General features: G+C 33.1%; 1 protein-coding gene across 1 annotated transcript in view; it reads right to left on the bottom strand.

Annotated features, from left to right (window-relative positions):
- Positions 1–3108: 3108 nt before the first annotated feature.
- Positions 3109–20134, bottom strand: part of LOC130447419 (octopamine receptor 1-like) — a 43366-nt gene continuing 26340 nt past the window's right edge. Inside the window, exons 3-6 of the mRNA XM_056784229.1 lie at positions 17335–17563; positions 13420–13606; positions 8489–8580; positions 3109–6750 (exon numbers count right to left, since the gene is read on the bottom strand). Coding sequence (XP_056640207.1) covers positions 6231–6750; positions 8489–8580; positions 13420–13606; positions 17335–17563 — 1028 coding nt within the window. The 3' untranslated portion in view covers positions 3109–6230. The remainder of the gene's footprint in view (positions 6751–8488; positions 8581–13419; positions 13607–17334; positions 17564–20134) is intronic.

The following is a 20134-nucleotide window of genomic DNA, read 5'->3' as shown; positions in this document are numbered from 1 at the left end:
TCGATTCAGTTCCAAAGAAAATGCGATTTATGAAGATCCTTAACGAAACTAGTGTTGGTTAGTCAAACACAAGACAACAACAATTGACTCACCATTTACGTATTGATTTTTGTAGCTATTTATTTTTTTGACATTGACATATTATTGATTATATTTCAGTTAGTCGTTTTTCAATTACATTATCAAAATTTCTAGTTCTTTTTAATTTGAATTTAACCCAAGAACTAGAACTACCACAGAAAAAGTACGCATGCACCTACTCTTCCGAAAGCGATGTTTACTGTGTCTGTAGACAAACCAGTGTAGCCGTCATCTTCCTTTATATAGTTGTTATGTTTTATCGTAAAAATAATGCAACGGATTGTTTTGAAATTTCACATGGAACTGGGAAAAACTGAAACTCATAATTTATTGAAAAAAGTGTATGACAATGAATGTTCGTCGCGTCCACGTCTTTGTGAGTAGTTTAAGTGTTTTTAAGAAGAGAAGATTCACGTTTTGGTCGCACTTCCATGTCAAAAACGCATGAAAATATCGAAAAAGTCTGTGATCGTCGTCTAAGTATTCATTCCATTGCTGAATCTACAGTAATTGACAAAAAATGTGTATGGAAAATTTTATGTGAAAATTTTAATATTCGTGTGTGCAAAATTGGCACCTAAAATATTTGAACAACAAGAAGCTCGCAAAAGTATTTGTACACACACATCAAATCTGGATTAAAAGCAACAAAATTTGAGTCTGTCGAAGTTGTAAAAGAAGAAGCTGAACGCGTCCTGAAGGAACTGTTAGAAAAATATCTCCTGCACTATTTCGAACAATAAAATCTTGTGATTTCTAGTGATAATAATTAAATATATATACTATTAAAATAAAAAGTTTTATATGAGTAGTTTTGTTATTTTATAGTATTTCGTTGAATATAAAGTAAAATCACTGAAATTGGAATATACTTATTAGGTACAAATAACATTAAACGGATTAAAGAGTGAAAAATAACTGATACTGGATTAACGTTTACATCGGGGCAATACTACTACACACTATACAGTATGTTAAAGGTAAACAGGGCGCAAAAGGCATCCATATTTGTGAAAGAACCGCATTTATGAAGGTGATTAACAAGAAAAACGTAGCGAAAAAGGTATACGTATTCAAAGAAGACGATTTATGGAAGTTTTTTTTATTGATGCACCGGATATTACGTAATTATTGCACAAAGAAAAGGCGTAATTGATACAGATGAAAGAAACAATGATGAATTGAAATTAATGAATTTTTGTATGTAAAATTACGTGAAACCATTTATTTTCATGAAGATTCACATACATATACAATAGGATTGTAAAGTTTTTTATATTTTTAAAAGCAAGAGAAATAATCAGAATACAAGCCAAGCGCAGAGATATAAAGCAATTTCTACTCGAGAACGTTGAAATTACATGATTCATTGAGAGTAATAGATATTACGCGTGAGTAGAATACTATACTTTAACTACAACTCTGTCAGGACAAAAGACACAATATATTGTAACGTTTTTAGGGTAAGGATTCGTGTATTGAATTGTACCAATTAATTTCATACTTAAAAATGCATGACATCACTTACTATACCAATGAAAACACTACCAATATCATGATAATTAACACTACACTGAGATTTTACTTCTTTACTGCCCGGATTCAATTGACTGCTCTATTTTGAGGCTCTGTCTTATATTTACACTCTTGCAATAATTCTAGAATATTGTAGAAACTTTGTAAAGTGTGTAGTAAAAGACAACTTATGTCTACAATCTTTTAGTAACAGTTAACTTCTTTTAGGAAAAATATTAAACAGTAGTTTAACAATTAGTTCCCAATAATAGATGGAGCCATCTACTATCTGTTTAGTTAACATTCTTAAAGATGAAATCTCAATATTTTATAATAGAATTTTTTTATCTGTACTTGTATTTTGATTCATTGAAATGCATGAGAATTATATTTTCTTAAAGAAAAATGTTCTTTTTTTCTTTTTTCTGTCAATCTATGAGGTTATTTTTTGTTGTGTATGGACGCGAAATAAACAAAAATATACAAAATTTGATTACCGTGAGCGAAAGTAGTCATGGTATTTTCATCCTACCATCCACGTGGTGGAATATAAAGATGTTGAAGTAAGCAACATCATTTGTAATTAATCGAAACTAATAATAAAACTTCATTAATACCGAGCAACAAGTTATACATCTTGGATACCAGCAAAGAAGTGTCTCATTTAATTTCAAATTTTCAAAATTGTCATAATGCTTATCTGTGTGTTTACACAACCAACTCCCTTCACTGCTAATAGTTCTCTGTTAGCTACGGTGACATTGTACATCCAATCATTTCTTCTTGTCATATGCATGGATGCACCGAAATCTAGAAACCATTTATCATCATTGATGTTTTCCTTTATGGTCGCTGACGATGCTGCTACAAAACTGGAGCTCTCTCTTAGCAAAATGATCGCTCTTATTACAATTGAAGCGTCTAGTTCCTTTTGATTTCACTGGCTAAGCACTATTTCTTGTATTCTTAGTGCTTATGTGGAAAACTTTGATGTATTAATCTCTTGTATGAGTTTTGATTTAACTGCATCAGCACTGATTTGAATACCAGAACTCTCTAACCCCATTATCATAGGCTTATACTTCTCCGGTAAGCCTGCTAACATCAAAGTGCCAAGCCACTCATCATTGACATCAAATCTAATGTAACGCAGTTTGTGAGAAGTGTTCATTATCTTACTAACAAAGTCTTCAACACTATCGCTCGACTTCAGTGTAGTATTTATCAGATCGTTAAGTAGACCTAATCTTCTGGTTAAGCCCTTTAAAAATTTTCCCATACTTTGAGTACTCAGCTTTGTCTTCGTTTTCACGTCTTTATTTGCATCTACAGGTTTATCATCTGGACTTTCGACACAGCGCCTTCTTACTGAATTTCCATGTCGCAAAGTTTTCTCTTCCAACCAGTTTCTCTAAATTAAACATATTTGAACCCATCGTGCAGGATTTCACCAGAAATATGTAATTTTCAACTATAGAAGACTTTAACCTCAAATTCAAATTGCAATAACAATTTTTCTGATTGATGTTTTTTCACTTTCTTGACATTTCACCAACGGATCCATGCTCCGCTACCATTAAAGAATATTGCGTAGTTATGGTATGGAATTAAACGTACTTTTTATTATCACAATCTGACAGTCTAAAAACGTTAGACGCATACACACTTAACACATTCATCGCCCTTGATTTTTAATAGAAATGGCTAAAATGGTAATATGTACTCAATTTTAAGTTTATTATGGTCCGGAAGGTGAATTAAAATAAATGTTTCATTATTTGTATACTTTTTTTCAAAAAAAAAAACAAAATTTATTAATAGGCGGTCACGGATGCCCGTCACGGCGCCACTGGAATAATTTCATTACATTGAGCCGGATCGGTCACGTTGCCGGACACACATCTGACTCAACGAAAAGCGCGTATTTAGGTAGTGGGAGACAGGTTGTGGCGCCAACTGCTTTAGTATCTAGTAAACCCTACAACGTTCAACGTTCGTATTTTATAGAGGCAGGTATAAAATAGTCAAAAATGGAATTTGATGACATTAATTTTGAAGAAAACGTGCTTTCACGACTGAATGAAATCGAATCACAATATTATAGGAATCTGCGGTCCTCTACTGACAGCAACGATTCATCAGTGATCCAAATAAGAAACAAGAAATGTCGCTGTCTTTTATCAGAGAGTGAAAGTGAGGATGACAACATACAACCATCCACATCAGAAAATAATAAAAATAAAACAAAATGGTTGGAATGTAGAGGTCGGCAGCAGAGCATGATTCCATTTACGGAATTTCCAGGTACGAAACCAATTAGCTTAAGAAATTCAATGATCAATTCCGAGCCGGAAGATTTTTATGCTTTGTTAGTACTAGATGAACTTGTTGAGATCACAGCTTTTCAAACAAATTTGCGATCTGAACAAGAGCGTTCAAGATAATACACTTCGAAAACACTCTTGCTTACGTGAATGGAAAGCATCGGACAAAAATGAAATTAAAGGTTTTTTTGGTCTAATGTTATATATGGGCCTAGTAAAATTACCTAATGTGAGTGACTATTCAAATCCAATTATTTGGTCAAAAATTTGCCAAAACAACAATGACGCGGAACAGATTTGAAATATTATTACGTAAGCTTCATTTCGTAAATAATGAAGAGGCTAATCATATTGATCGTTTGAATGAGATAAGGCCATTGCTTAATGCAATTAATACCAATTTTCAGCGATATTACACTCCCAATCAGTCTGTCTGTGTTGATGAAAGTATGGTGCCTTTTCGAGGACGCATAATTTTCAGGCAGTATAACAAAATAAAAACGGCTCAAATACGGTATAGAATTATTTAAATTATGTACTGATCCTGGCTATACATATAACCTGGATATATATGCTGGTAAGCATTGTGACACTGTAAACACAACGCCAACAAATGTTGTTATGAAATTGTGTGAAAAATTGTTCTAAAAAGGACATACGTTATTTACAGACAACTGGTTATACTAGCGTCGACTTAGCTGAAAAGCTGCTAGAAAGGGGCATGCACTTGGTGGAAACAATTAGAAAAAAAAAAAAAAAGAAATAATGTACCAAAGGAAGTGGTACATGCCAAATTGAAACCTGGAGAGTGCAAGGCTCTTGAAAATGAAAAAGGTGTAACTATTTTGAAGTGGAAAGAAAAACGCGATGTTTTATTATTATCCACAAAACATTCCACAAAGTTCGTGAGAGCTGTTAATAAAAAAAGGTCAACAAAAGTACAAACCTAAAATTGTTACTGTTTATAACGAAACCAAAGGTGCTATTGATTTGTTGGATCAAATGACTGCTTATTCATCGCCATTGAGAAAATTAATTAAATGGTATAAGAAATTAGCTGTAGAATTGCTTCTAAACACTGCTCTTGTAAATGTAATGATTTTGCATAAAACAGTGTCTTATCTTTGTACAGAAACAAGTCACACAGAAATAGTAACTACTTCAAGACCCATACGGATTAAACATCAGCTGAAACGTAAAGATGGTCCAGTGAGGATGACTGGAAAATGGTGTAATGCATGTTATCACATGACAGAAAGTACGCAAAAAATAAAATAAAAAAAGTAGCAACTTACTGCCCTGAATGCCTTTCCCAACCCCACTACTGTTTGTCGTGTTTCAACAAAAAACATCGTTATTGATCAAAACATTGATTTCTGTTTATGTAAATATGTTTGTAGTAGTCTAAGATTAAAGCTTAAACGTTTATGAAAGAATATTAAAAATGTTATTTTTTCAAAGTATATACTATAGGAACCTATATTATCATATTTTCAAAATATATATTCAGGCCAATCTACAGGAACATACAAAGGGGCCATGCCGGTCACCCAAAATAATAAAACGCACATAAAATGTGCCCGGTAGCTTTCTAGGTTATTTCAAAGTAAGGTAAATTTTGACGGTCACCCGTGACCCCCATTGCGCAATTGAAATCATCATCAAACGCCGGTCACCGGTAACCCCACGGCGATGAATGTGTTAACAAGAAACTAATTTGGTTGCATTCAATTTCACTAATAGTTTTAATAAAAAACTGATATATTCGGTTTGTTTCAAGTTTATTTTATACAAAAGTTTAAATCTTTTATTGTATTTATCGACTGAGGTCGTACTGCTTCAATCGATGCTGCCTACCATGTGATGTTACATTAAGAAGATATCTGGAAAGCTACAATTGAGGTGCAAATATTATTCTCATGAGTAATAGACATCATTATTCCATCATTGAACAATACTCTCATATGACTTTATAAAAGTTAGTTAGAATAGACTTTACGATGTTGGTATGGAAAGTTCTAAACATTAACAGTGGATTTACGTACTTTACACAAATAGGTAACCAATAAAAATATTTCTCGTTTATCTATCATTCATATTTCATGATATAAGTGCTAGTTTCAAAAACCTTCTTTATTCAACACCTGTACGTTGTTTTATAATTCTTGTTACAGCACATATCAACTAAGGGCGCCCATTATTAGTTAAACTGTACAATATACAGTATTTTATAAAATATGGTACCTTCAGTTTTTTCTCTATTTCTGTAACTTTCGTGAGGTAGAAACATTCGCGCATTTTCCCAGTGACTTATTTTTGCTGCATCGCCATATTTTGTCTATTATTCTTTGTAAAATGCCTAATAGTCAACCGCCAAAAAGCCAGTCGGAAATCGGGACTATAAAATGCGTATATAAAAGGATTTATGGCTGAATTTATCCAACCCAACCAAGTTAAATAAGACATAATTAAAGTATTGACTTCATTAGTGTTTATAAATGGTGTTAATACGTAAAAAATAAAAAATGGTAACCAGCAGGCGATGAAACCACCGATGACAATGCTTAAAGTCTGCGCAGTTTTAGTCTCTCTTCTAAAGGAAGACACTCTAGAAGCTGGTTCGAAATTCAATACGGAAGTATCTAATGTTAGACTTTCCGGTCTGGATTGTCGCAATGGGAAATTACTCCTGTATAAACTTGCCGTTTGAGTTGGTGGTAAAGAGTCGTTGGTATGGTTGAACGAGTAATTAGATCGAAAGGATCTAGACTGAACTATTGGTTGCTTCTTTGCTTGTACGTTGTGATGCGGTGATTCAGGACAATGGTTGCTGTAAAAAAAATCATTTTTCAAAAACCACCTATCAGAAACGCAATAAAAAATGACATTTTTTTCATAAGTCTTAGTATGTAACGTTTTTCGTTTTTATTTACATTCTTTCTATTCGTGGCGTGAAATAATAAACACTATCACGTTCTCAATTTATTTACAATTAACTTATAATAATTTATTTATAAATATCACCTAAATTACTTTTACTAATCTTTCTTTTCACTACGACTATTTACTTAAAACTAAACTAGCTGCTTTTACACAAATAATTTATATACCTAAGTAACATTCTACGAAGTTCTAGAAAAAAAAAGAAACAAAATAAATGAATAAATAGACTATCCTAGAAATTATTTAGAAGAAATACTATAAATAAACCACCCGCTACTAAAAAATTATATACAAATAAACATCAGTAGAGTTCCGTCATTTATAAAAAATGTAAAAGACGCTGCGCGAAAAGCGCCGCGCGAATTCACCAAATTTGTAATATTCTATAGTAGCTGGCATTGGGAACCATTTTGTGAACTTGTTCGACAAATTACGAGGGCGGTTCAAGTATGATCGAGACACTCTGTTAAAAAAATCTACCAGTCATTACTTGTGTAGATTTTGAACGTCTACTGTTTGTTTCTCCGATCTTCAATTACAGAAAAATATGTTAGTTTAAATGAGTTTGGTTAACCGACTTAACCTCCAAGTAATTTCGACTCAAATTTTCCCACTCAGATATAACACCTCAGTACAGTAGTAGCAGTCGTAGAAGACGGAGAGATTTTCTAGTTTATTCTATGTTCAATGTTAGCTGGTTTCAAATCTTTGGATCTCACCTTTCTGTAAATATTGCCCCACATTCAATAGGGTTCAAGTGAAGGTACTGGTTTACTATTCCAGCGACATGGGGTCGTGTGTTGTCAAGTATTAACAGAAAGTTATTGTCTATGAGGAATAACTTGTGGCACTTAAATCTTTGTATTGTACTATAACTAGCAATTAATGATCCTTTATCTGTGTGAGCCTTTGAAGATATTCCACCCCACAACATGATAGACTCTCCTCCTTAATTTGTTGAAGGTATTCTCAGATTTGAAGTACATAAAAAAAATGTGGACTTGTCTGTGAAAAGTACTTTACCCAATCTTGAGCATTGAGTATTTTGACTTAGCTGCATGGTGTTTCTTGGTCAGTTTGGGAGCATTGTCAGCTACTCTATTTCTAATTCCAGCATTTAGTGAAATATTTCTAAAGATTTGTGAAGTAAATTTTACATTTCGAGCTTCAGCTAACTCTATTTGAAGCTGTCTTGCCGTTTGCACGTCTTCTTCTTCGTGAGGTTTCTCTTTATTTGTCCTTACTAAATTGTAACCATTGATGTATCCAAAATTAATATTATGCCAAAGACATCAGAAACTTTGTTGACCAGTGTAATTATTAAAAAATATTTTATACAAAGTGTTCTTCTGTTAATATTTTTTTGTGAACTCTCTATAACCATTCGAGAAATGCTATCTTAGTCTGTCCATTAAAAATGTTGAACCATTGTTGATATTTTAATAAAAAAATGGTCAAAATTGATCTATATATGAATCACTATAAATTTTCTCTTACATTGAAAAGGCGACTTCGGTGGAGTCAGCCATTTTCTCAGTGAAACTTTGGACTTTTGTTTTCTTATCATATAGAAGAAATAAAAAAATTCTCTTTGCAAAAACTATAAACATAAACCATAAACTCACCTTTGACCTCTCAAGTTAGTATCTTCACATTCCGAGGAGCCCCTATCTAAATCAGATTCTTCCTTTGTGTTGTAAATTAACTTCTGATTTTTCTGAAAAAAAAAAAAAAAAAATACTACATTTAGTTTTGTTTCCGAGAATATCAGTGGACAATGCCGATCACGTTTAAATCTTAAACTTTCAAAAACATTCTGCTGATGCTGCTAATGCTGCCATCTCGTATAGGGCCGGTCAGTGGCTGTTATTATAAGGGGCCGTCCATATATCTCGTGATGGATTTTGAAGCATTTTTGAACCCCCTACTCCTTCACGTGATTAAGCAGGATTTTTTGTGTCACCCTCCTCCCCCCTTAAGTAGCACGTGATATTTCATGTTTTATAATTATTGAAAGAATAACACATAATTAAACCTCAAAACGTTTTCTTAACGGCAATGATAAAGAATAATGAATTCTTTAGAATGAAGCTTTATTACTTCTTTATTATTACATACTAAGTAAATGAATACTGAATTTATTTTAATTTCTTATTGATCATCTTCAACCCATGTAGATTGCATGTTATTTTCAATGGTAACTGGTGCAATGCATTCATCTGCACACGTGGTTTCGAATGTTTTTTCAAGGTCACATTCTATATCGTTATTTTCTTCGTCAATAGTTGGAGTCTCACTTTGAGTTGATTTACCTGATGTACCTTAACTGCTTTTATAGAACAAAAGTGAATTCCACAGTATTTACATGTTCTCTCTGTAACTTCTAACTTTACTGTTGGACAATAGTAGCCATATGGCAATTTTTCGATATTTTGCCAACATTCTATTTGAAGGCTATTCATTAATGAAAATTTACCATCGTGTTCTTGCTGGTTTGGTACTTTTAAACCTTCTTTGCTCTGATTAATTGGAATAGGCGCTCGTAAAAAACATGTAGGAACTACAATTAACCAACACCTTTGCATGTTAGAACTTCGAAATAATGCGGTAAAATTTTCAGGATTTATTTTTTAGTAAACAGAGATCTGATTCCGCAACGCTGTGAAATTCTCCTCTTTGAACAAAAATATTGAAAATATAATTATATGAAATATCACAAGATTAGTTTGCTAATCCCCCCTCTCTAATGTGATCGGCCAGAATGTTTGTATTCAACCCCCTTCCCTCACAGCCATTACGAGATTTATGGAAATTTATGCCCCTAAGATATTTTATTATTAGTTTGTCACAGGGAAGGAACCTCAACGAAAGGGAAATGGACAAAGGAGAAGTTGAGAAGCAGGAGGAGGAGAAGCACTTGAGGCCGTTAGGACTGGAAGATCAACAGCCAAGAAGTCCCTTTAGTACGCTACAAGATCGGATAAAGAAGATTGTGTTTGGTTAATTATTAATAAGAGTTTATTTTGGTTGAAATTTAAAAAAAATAGATATAATATAGTTAAATACTAAGTAAAATACATTGCCTATGTGTTTTAATTTGTGATTTTTAAAGCAAAAATATAAATAATTTCAATATATTTGATTTATTTTGGAGAATTAATTTCGGTGAAATAGTGAAAAATATTTTGGATACTCATGGCATTATTTATATATATAAAAATGAATCACCATTTCCCTTGGTGAAACCATCACGCGTGAACGGTTTGATTTTACTATTTTTTTGTTGTTTTTGTTATTAACAGGAGAAGGTTCTTATGAACAGAAAAATTTTAAAAATGGCACGGAAAATTAGAAAATTTAAGAAATACTAACTTCTAACCATAGTGCTTTGGACAAAAGTACGTGTCCTATTTTTAAAGAAATTGCATAATGTGCTGCCTACATTTAGGGGCATCACTCTTTCAATCCTAAATATATCTCGTTAATGCCAGTAGGGTCAGCTAGTAAAAAATAAATAAATAAAACGTCGTTTTATTTTGTTTCAGTACTTGTTAGAAGCAAACCTGTGTTTATTTTGAATGACCGGTAATACCTCAATCTATCACCCGTACCATAGGGTAATAGCAGTCAATGAAGGGTTTCACAAAATGATTGAAAAATATGAAACGCGTGATAGATTGATCATGTGCTTGATATATAACTTTAGTCCACTATATAGGCTCTGTAAATAAATGATTACCTATGCCGTAAGTCCTTAAAATAAATTAAAAATGGATCAATGCTAAGGTGACCGCCATTCCTCCATATTACCCTAAACGTTTGTCTCTGCCAACACCCTTATTTACCTGAAATTGCTTTTCTGTAAGCCATTTTTCAAAGGTCGGGAACAGAAGTTAATCGAATGTGCTAGATCAGGTCAATATCGAGGTTGAAGCAATACACTAAGGAGCGTCATGATGAGGTGGGGCTATTAAGTAACGAGACTGCTATAGAAAAACTACACATGCGTCAAAGTCTAGCGAATGTCACCTGTTTAGCCTGAAGTCTACTATTTCGAATGCAATGACTATATTACGTCTGTAGACAAACCAGTGTAGCCGTTGTCTTCGTTTGTATAGGGGTTGTTTCTTGTTTTGACGTAAAAATAGAAAAACGGATTGTCGCGAAATTTGCGTGTAAAAACTGAAAAAAAGGGAATAAACTAGAGGAAAATTTGATGCTCGAAAAGGCATCAAGAGTTGAGCGAAGAAGAAGTGATTTCTGATAGTTCCAAGCTTTTATGTTGTGAATGCTTAACCTACAAAAGTACGTTGATGGTAATTAATTTGAACAATGCCAAAATAATTTTTCCATAAAGATTTATAGTTTTCTTCTCTCTCTCTCTTTCTCGAATTATATAGTGCCACCCTCGTATATTTTATATTGGAATTATTGTCAAAATAATATTTTCGATATAAACTATAATATCAATTAAAGAGTAATTGGAAATAATTTAATCAAACAGAAAACTGGGTTAATGAAATTATTTTTTCAATATAGTACGATGTGAACAAATAACTGTTAACTCAGTGGACAATAACATTTAGTTTATTACAAAAAATATTTCAATTTTCGATATTACACTCGAGTAGTTTGAGTGATGCCTGTCCTGTGGAGGTGCCTGTGGATATTGGAATTTCTGTAGGTTGTAGTTTTCGTGCCTTGGTATCTAATTCCACAAACTTGCACTTCTCCAAATAAAGGAGACCAGATAAATTAATCTGAATGTCTGCAGGCGAACTCGGTGCTCATGAGCCACGTCCGTCTGTCGAGTAGGTCATGCAAAAACTGCTCTAGGTACTAATATGTTAGACAGCTCGTAAGATCTTTGCCGTGGTAGTATCGGTATCCAGACAGGACCAAATCCTTAGTGAAACCGTCAGACTTCTTTGTAAAAATAGCAGTCTGTGTCTTTGCTGCATAAAACTCAATAAAATTTGATCCTTAACTAATTTAGCTAACGCCGATGAAGATATAAGGTGGTAGACACGTGTCCCATTATCTTATAATAATTATTGCCTCCACAGAGGCAATTGTGGATCGATTTTCTAACTAACTACAATATGTTGGGCAGATCGGCAATAAAATTAGCGAAAAACACTTTATACCGCTATAATTCTTTTTTATTATTTATTTACCCTCAATATATCGGTGATTCCATATTCCCATAGATACAGATATCCAAGGAATTTATGTGGGAGTACGAAATGACCGCAGGACCGGCAACAGAGTCGCAATAATTCTCCGCTTATATTAACTCTTAACTACCCACGCTTCGTGTTAATAATTGTGATGTCTTTTATATCCTAACGCTAATTATTGTGCTTTTTGTCCAACTCATGCAATAAGAAAGGATATAACATCAATACAAAAAATGTTTCATAGTTTTTCGAATCTTCATTTCAATTAGCAGTCATATGAAATTATAACGTTCTTTACAAATATTTTTTGCAGCGATTTTATAGTTTTTCTTTGGGGCTAATTTGCTCCATTCCTTTTCAAGATATCAACCCTATAAGGTGGTGAGATAATTATTAATTTTTCTAGAAAATTTGAATAAATTTCCCACCTCCTTTCGAGACATCAACAATATAAAATGGTTGATAAAATGGAGCTTCCATTTTCCTCTCAAATTCAAGTGAGCTTTGCATCCCCCTCCCCAATTTTAATCGTATAATGTAGCGGTTGAAATAAAGTATTGTAATGCTTTTCTAATTTATTTATTCGACTTCTATCGGTGGGGTTAATTAACAGACAATGTCTCTTACATTCTTTATTTATTTAAACACTATACACTATACTAACTTATAATAATTCACTTATCACAAATAATAAAAATAAACCGCTTGTTATAAAAACTCATGTAAAAACAAATTTCAGGAAATTTATCAAAGGCAGCGCCTTCGACGAATTTTAGAATTCTGCTATATCCAAGCAGGACCGGCTCTAGGGCAGAGATGACAGTAACAGTATTAATTTATTTTAGGGTTCTAATTAAACTCCTCCCCTGATATTAACCCTATAAAGAATTTTTCAACATTAAGTATTAATTTTTTCCTAAAATTCACTCATATATTTTATTCATCATCTCATAGAGTACATATCTCGGAAGGGGGGGGGGACGTAGAAATTTTGTAATAATTTCATACGTATATGTTTGGATGAAATTAAGGTTAAAGTTTACAAATATTGGTTTTTCGCGAATACTTCGTTTATTAGAGCTTTTTTTGGTAGTTCGTATGAGCAGCTCTTTTAACTTTTAATTAATTTTTGTTTCATAAAGCTGACTAAAAATTTTTCGTTTGCCTTTTACCGCGAGTAAAAAATTATAATTATTAATAAAATAAAAATTAAAAAAAACATCTAACCATCAATTAACATATAATATATTCTCTGTGAAATTCCAGATTTTTGGAAAAATATACGAGCACGATTAAATCTTAGTTCTAGGTATGTAAATTTTTTTAATTAGTACAAATTGAATAAAAAACTATATAATAATTCAATTACTACTTACTCGAGGATGAGATGTATCAACGTGAGCGAGCTGGTCATGTCTTTGTGCTACAACACAAGAAATCTTAATGTAGACGTAGATCATTACTACCATTGGTATAAAGAAAGATCCCATGGCGGAAAAGATGACATATCCTGTGTTTTTGTTATATCGACAAATTTTTCCGTTATGTTTGCCATGTTCATACCTAAATAATAAAAAATAAAATACGTAATAGTGATAATAATTCATTTTGACATTTTTAAAAAGTATTCGATTGTCTTATAGAAAGTATTACTACAAATAACTCATAGACATAACCAAGACATGATTGAAAGGGTTTATCGCCTCCCTCTTTCATAAGGTCATTTTCATTCAATATCCTTAGAAAGAACTGCCAACGGAGCCCATACCAGCAACCGCATTTAGAAAATTAGCAAAAATAGAGGTTTCTTGTCTGAGAAAAACATTTTTTAATATGTTTGTTTTATAATAGGGAATGAGCATGAATTTTTCTGTATTTTTTAATTCACTGTTCACATAGTTATGACTCTATGAAAATAAAAATTTTCTGTCAAAAAGTCCCAATAATTCTTAAAATAATATTTAAAGTCTTGGTTAAATTTGGCTTGTTTTTAACGCCTCTATTTTTCGTGGACTTTGGATGACGTCTATTGCCACATCCAGTATTTATCTACGGTTAAGGGTGACAGTTACTTTATACAGATTTTACGTTATAACAGAGACAAAAGTTATGGACAAGGTCAAAAAACCGTTTTGTGGGTATTGTATTATAACAGAAGGTAAAAATTCCTGATGAAGTGTTTTTTCAAGTACTGAGACATGCGAAAAAAAGAAGAAAGAAAAACAGGAAGCTTTAACTAGCCTCAAAAAATTAGAACCAAATTTTTTATCTGGTCCCGATGGGCTACCAGCCTTTCTATTACGAGACTGTGCTTCCGTTCTTGCAAAACTAATATGTAACTTTACTTTAATATCTCGTTAAAATGTAGTAAATTTCCATTCACATGGAAAACTGGATGAATTTGTTCTATTTTTAAAATATAATATGATAAAGTTCGACTCATCACAATTATTTCCAACTTTTCTAAGGTATTTGCTTTACGAAACTTTCTAATATGTAATGAACAGCACGGTTTTTATCTTGGTAGATCTACGGTCTCAAATTTATGCGTATACAGATTTTTTCAAAGCTTTTGATCACTTAGATCATCGCATTCTTCTGACTAAGTTATCCAAAATTGGTTCAGCTGATTCATTTACCAACTTTTTTGTCATACCTCACGGATAGAAAACTTGCTCCATGAACCACTGTTATTTTTAATATTTATAAATGATATCCTCTCAGGATTAAATTCTTATGTTTTCCTTAATGCTGATGATCTGAAGCTGTTTAATTCCATATCGAACATTGATGACTGCCACTTACTTATAATCTGATATAGATACAATTTGTGATTGGTGGGATGAAAATACATTTCAAAGTGTAATACCTTATCTTTCACCAGCAAACTTAACCCCCCTCATTTCATTTATCGTATTTCTAATAATGCGCTTAAAACGACTGCAACATTCAAAGATCTTGGTGGTACATTTGATAGTAAATTAAACTTTGTTGAGCATACTAATATTATCCTTGGTGGAGCCTTTAGGAACCTGGATTTCGTACTGAGAAACTCTAGACAGCTTACCGAAGTTAAAACCGTATCTTCACTTTTTAATGCTTTTGTTCTTTTCTTATATGGGAAAATCATATCAGAAAAATTAATAATATTTCCAGAAAGTATGTTAAATATATATGGTTCAGGTCTGATAATATTTATCCACCACAAAGTTCTAACTTAAACGACCTAGCGACTAGACGTACGTGTTCTTTCTTGATATTCCTTCACAAAACTACTGTTAAAACCACTTTTAGCCACCTTCGTAGATGATTATCAATGTCACAATAATAATGAGATTATAAAAACACTTTAGAAACACAAAAACTTATAGGATATTTCTTGCAAACATAAACAACACTCTGTTTTGACCACGATAAATACAGGACGTGGCATTTGATGCACGACCAACGATAATACGTTTGTCAAATTAGAATTTCGCTCGCTTTTCAATGATCATTTCATACAATTCAAAACAAAGTAAATGTTGAAATAATGACTATAGTTTTTCTGAAAAAAAAATCAATCGAATTTATACCTGATGCATATTCCCTATTATGTCTAACGCTAAGTTTTTCTCACAGTATTTGTCTAGCGGTTGATATAACCAATACAGTCACTTGTATTTACGGTTATATTGGGTGAACGGTGACATTTTTGGCAAATTTTTTCTCATAATCACTTAAATATTGCTACCAAAATTATTTTTAACAATGTGGAGTTTATAACAGTGCTGGCAAAATTACAAAAATCAAGCGAAAAAGATAAATAAAATGACAGTTTCAATCCATGAAGATAATGAATTTTGGTATTAGGATCAGTAGCTAAGAATCTAAGCATAGGCACCAGAAAAAATGCAAAATATACAGATAAAAGTGACTATAACGTTTCTAGGATTCTTAGAAAATAAAAATACCGTCCGTATCATATTTAGCAGTATTTCGGCGATTACTTCTTGAGGTATGTTCTCCCATTTCTCTAATGCCGCTTGCTCAAGCTCATTTAAATATTTAGGAGATGGATTTCGACGACGAATGCGGTGTTTTAAAATGTCCCAGACATGCTCCATAGGATTCGTATCTGCACTTCTTGGTGGCCAGTTCAGGATATGAATTCTTACTTCGTTTAGGTAATTCAAAATATCTGCCGCAACGTGTGGTCTAGCATTATCATGCAAATGATCCCCAATAAATGGCCCAAATGGAACGACGTGATTTTCAAGAATGTCAGTCATGTATCTTGCTGCATTAAGGGCGTGTCTGGGAAGAGACACTAATTCTGTGCGGACATCAAAACAAATTCTCAAAACATAATAGATCCTCCTTGGAACGGCTCCCTGGGAATGATACAAGACACGCAAATTGTCCGATTTCTTAATGAATTTAATTGCAAATAACGGTCATTTCGAGGAATTAAAACTGAAGGACGTCCTTGTCCAGGCCTCCTAGAATATGAACCGGTCTCTTGAAATCTTTGCATCAATCTGCCAATGGTTATGTGGTGCAAACCAAACAGATTTGCCACTTCACGACAACTTTTTCCCTGTTCAACTAACTGACTATTCTTTCAGCTTCGCCTTCACTTAACTGCCTTACTCTATTAATTTTTTGTTTAACTAGTTTCGACTTTAACCTTGATTGACTTAAATTACTGATTTCCACAAGTCGGTACAACAATAGAATGAAAAAAAAAACATTAAAATATGCATAAAATTAAAATTTTAACAAACCACAAAAACAGTTATTTGCGATAAGAAATTTTGCTAACATTTAAGATACTTTAACTTTTTGTGATAGAAAAAAAAAAACTCAAAAGATTAATATTTTAGGTTTTGATATTGAAATAAAGGGTGATGCGTTATTTATGGCCACGAGTGTATTAAGAACCAAATGTGAAATGGGGTCAGGAACTACTGCGCATATATGCTTTATGATAAGCTTCAATAAAAACCACTAAAGGCCGATTTCCTTTGAAAAACTAATCTACTGACCTTTTAATGTCAGTAGATAAACTGTACATTTCCCATATGTTTGAACCTCGCACTTACAAGTGCTGGGCACTTACCGACCTTGATTCCTATAGTGTGGAGATGGCGTCTTAGACGATACATCCGTTTTGAGTACGTGTTTTAAATTTAAAATGATTTGGGGTATTTAAGTATGTAAAAATCCATATTAAAATTGTGTCGCGAGAATCAAAGTTTTAATTCGAGTGATTTGATAGACCGATATTCTAATTTATGTAATTTACTCACCATCCAAATATCGGAGGACAAGTTATAAGTAGAGAGCTGATCCATACTATGAGAATCATTCCGAATGCGAGTCTTTTTGATCTTCGATTTCTTGAATACCTTAGTGGTTGAGTTACGGCGAAATATCTATCGATACTAATTGCACATAAACTAAGAATCGAGGCGGTGCACAGTAAAACGTCGAGCGATATCCATATATCGCAGAGGATCCAGCCAAGCTCCCACACACCTGTAAAACAATACAGAATGTCAGTATTCTATTATGATTTTAACAAATTAACTAGAAAGGAGTATATAGTCGGAAGGACGAGATAAAGAAAAAATTTCTCATACGTTCATATTTTTTTAGGGCGTCAATTTGCAGGAATAACATGGATAAATTTCATCTTTACTAATTTAATTCTATTTCAAATTTACTCTCGAGAGCTTTCCAACGACGTATTTTCAACATAAATATCACTGATGACCGGAATGTCGCTTAGAATATTTACTAGTGAAACGATTTCTACCATGTTTTTAAAACGATAAAAAAAGTTGGAGTGTTTTCCAAAAAAAAAAAAATTAGCATATCGATTGAATTTAACTATCAACGATATTGCATATAGGTTTTTCTCATAAAGTAGCTCTTTTTTTTACTTGAAGAAGTAAACTATACGGTGAAAGTAGAAAATAACAATAGATTCAACCTTCAGCGACATCCCATTGTTAGAATAACTACGAGGGTTGTTTTTTTTCAATCTATGATAGGCTATAAATAAAAGACAAGTTCATATGAAACAATAATTTTGTTACCAAAGAGATTGCGACATTTGTCATATCTGTGGACAAGCTTTTCAATATCCTCTTCAAAGAAAGTCGCCGCCAATGAATTCAAGTAGAGTACAAAACAGACCGTGAAATTTTATAAAAAAAGATTTTCTCTAAGCATTCTGCCAACTCGTTGAACCAGCTCATCTGAAACGACTGATTCGCGTCCTCGGCCCCCTTCATTATGCCATCTTTAAACTTTCGACACCATTCACGCACAACACCATCACTCATGAAGTTTTCCCCATACACACGACTTATGCTCCGGTTTACGTGGCTGTAGTACAACGCCGACTGAAGCCAGAATGTCAACAATGGTGGAGAGTGTAGTGCGAGAGCTTCGCAGTCACCTACAGCGCATGCACGTTTTCTCCTGCCCGCGTAGCGTCTGCACGAAGCGATCGGAGGTTGAAAAGAAAACGGTAAGATCTTCAGAAATGACTTACAAAAAATTATTTTATTGCACATAATTTATCATAAGAAGATTTTATAGGATACAATCTGCATAGGCTATTGCAGATACTTTTAGTCCTTCTATATGCTTCTTGTCTCGTAATGTGTTGGTCGTTTCAAACTTTCATTAACAACAAGTGAGCAGTGGGATTAGTATACATCATCTTCTACTTTGCGTTGTCTTGAATGTTTTTGATATTTCGTGTTTTGTTCTTACAGCGTCCTCATATAATCTTCTGATTCCGTTGATAGTTGTTTCGTCAACTCTTCTGTTTTCTCTTCTTCTTCTTCTTCTCAATCCAAATTAGGCAGATTGCCTGTTCATTCTCCTCAGCATGCCCATTGCTTCAATTGATGGTAAGATTATAACTAAATATTTTTCGTGGCATTCCCATACTTCTTCTCCCCAGTGGTGAGTTGTCTCGTGCTATCCTTACTATTCTTTCCTCGCTAATTCTACTTATATGTTCGTCCCATTCCTTAATATTTTGTACTCTGAATTTTTGCCTTATGTCGTCGCTACGTTCCCTATCTAGGAGCGTTTTTCCAGTAATTTTTCGTAGGACTTTCATTTCGCTTGTTTCCTTTTTGTTTTTGCTGTATCAGGCCGAGTTTCTGCTTTGTACGTCATTATAGGTCTGATTACAGTTTTGTCGGTTCTGGACTTGACCTCGATACTTAGTATTTGTTTTTGTCTCAATATCACCATATCCGGATAGTTAGTTCTATACCCAGATATTTGAATTTCATTTCTTGCTGGATTATTTTGTTGTCTACGACCAGCTTGCATCTAAGAGGTATTTTTGATGTTGACAGGCTTTTTGTTTTGGAGGCAGAAACCATCATATTTAGAGATTTTGCTGTGCAATTAAAGCGATATAGCGATATTTTGCAATCAGCACAGCATTGTCAGCATAGCACAGGATTGTAATATTGCGGTCACCCATTTTGTATCCGTTCAATCTGCGTACCTGATTTATTATTTCATCCATAATTATGTTGAAAACGATGCGTCTCTTACAATTTTTCAAGAAATTTTTTTTTTCTATAAAGTTCGCGTCTATTTGGTCTGTTGTTGTTTTGAGAGTCTTCTAGGATTTCCTCATTAAACTTTCTCAGAATCTTTTCATTTCCCGTATAGCTGTGCATCGTACTTTAATGCCCCTATGATTTTCTCTCTTCTGTATTCTCTCTTGTAAATTGGAACAATTTACTAGTCTGCTAGTCTGTTAGTCTATTATTATGCTATCTATTATTATGTTGTTTTCTTCTTCTCTTGTTATTTCTACTCTTTACAACAATTGTATTGTCTCCATGTTTTCAATATTTCTTTATCTTGTGGTATAATTTGTTCATATACATCTTTCACATTTTCTTCTTATTTTCTTTATAGCCATTCTTCATTTTTGATCCATGATTTTGGTTTTCCTTCATTGTTTTTTGTATTTTTGCCATCTTCTTGAGTTTTTGTAGATAGATAAATTTTCCATAATTGATTTTTCTTCTTCCCTACTTCTTTCTATTTTTTGTTATTTCACCA

The sequence above is a fragment of the Diorhabda sublineata genome, chromosome 8 (assembly GCF_026230105.1).
Source record: "Diorhabda sublineata isolate icDioSubl1.1 chromosome 8, icDioSubl1.1, whole genome shotgun sequence".
NCBI classification, from domain to species: domain Eukaryota; kingdom Metazoa; phylum Arthropoda; class Insecta; order Coleoptera; family Chrysomelidae; genus Diorhabda; species Diorhabda sublineata.
This window is presented reverse-complemented; position numbering and strand designations above follow the sequence as displayed.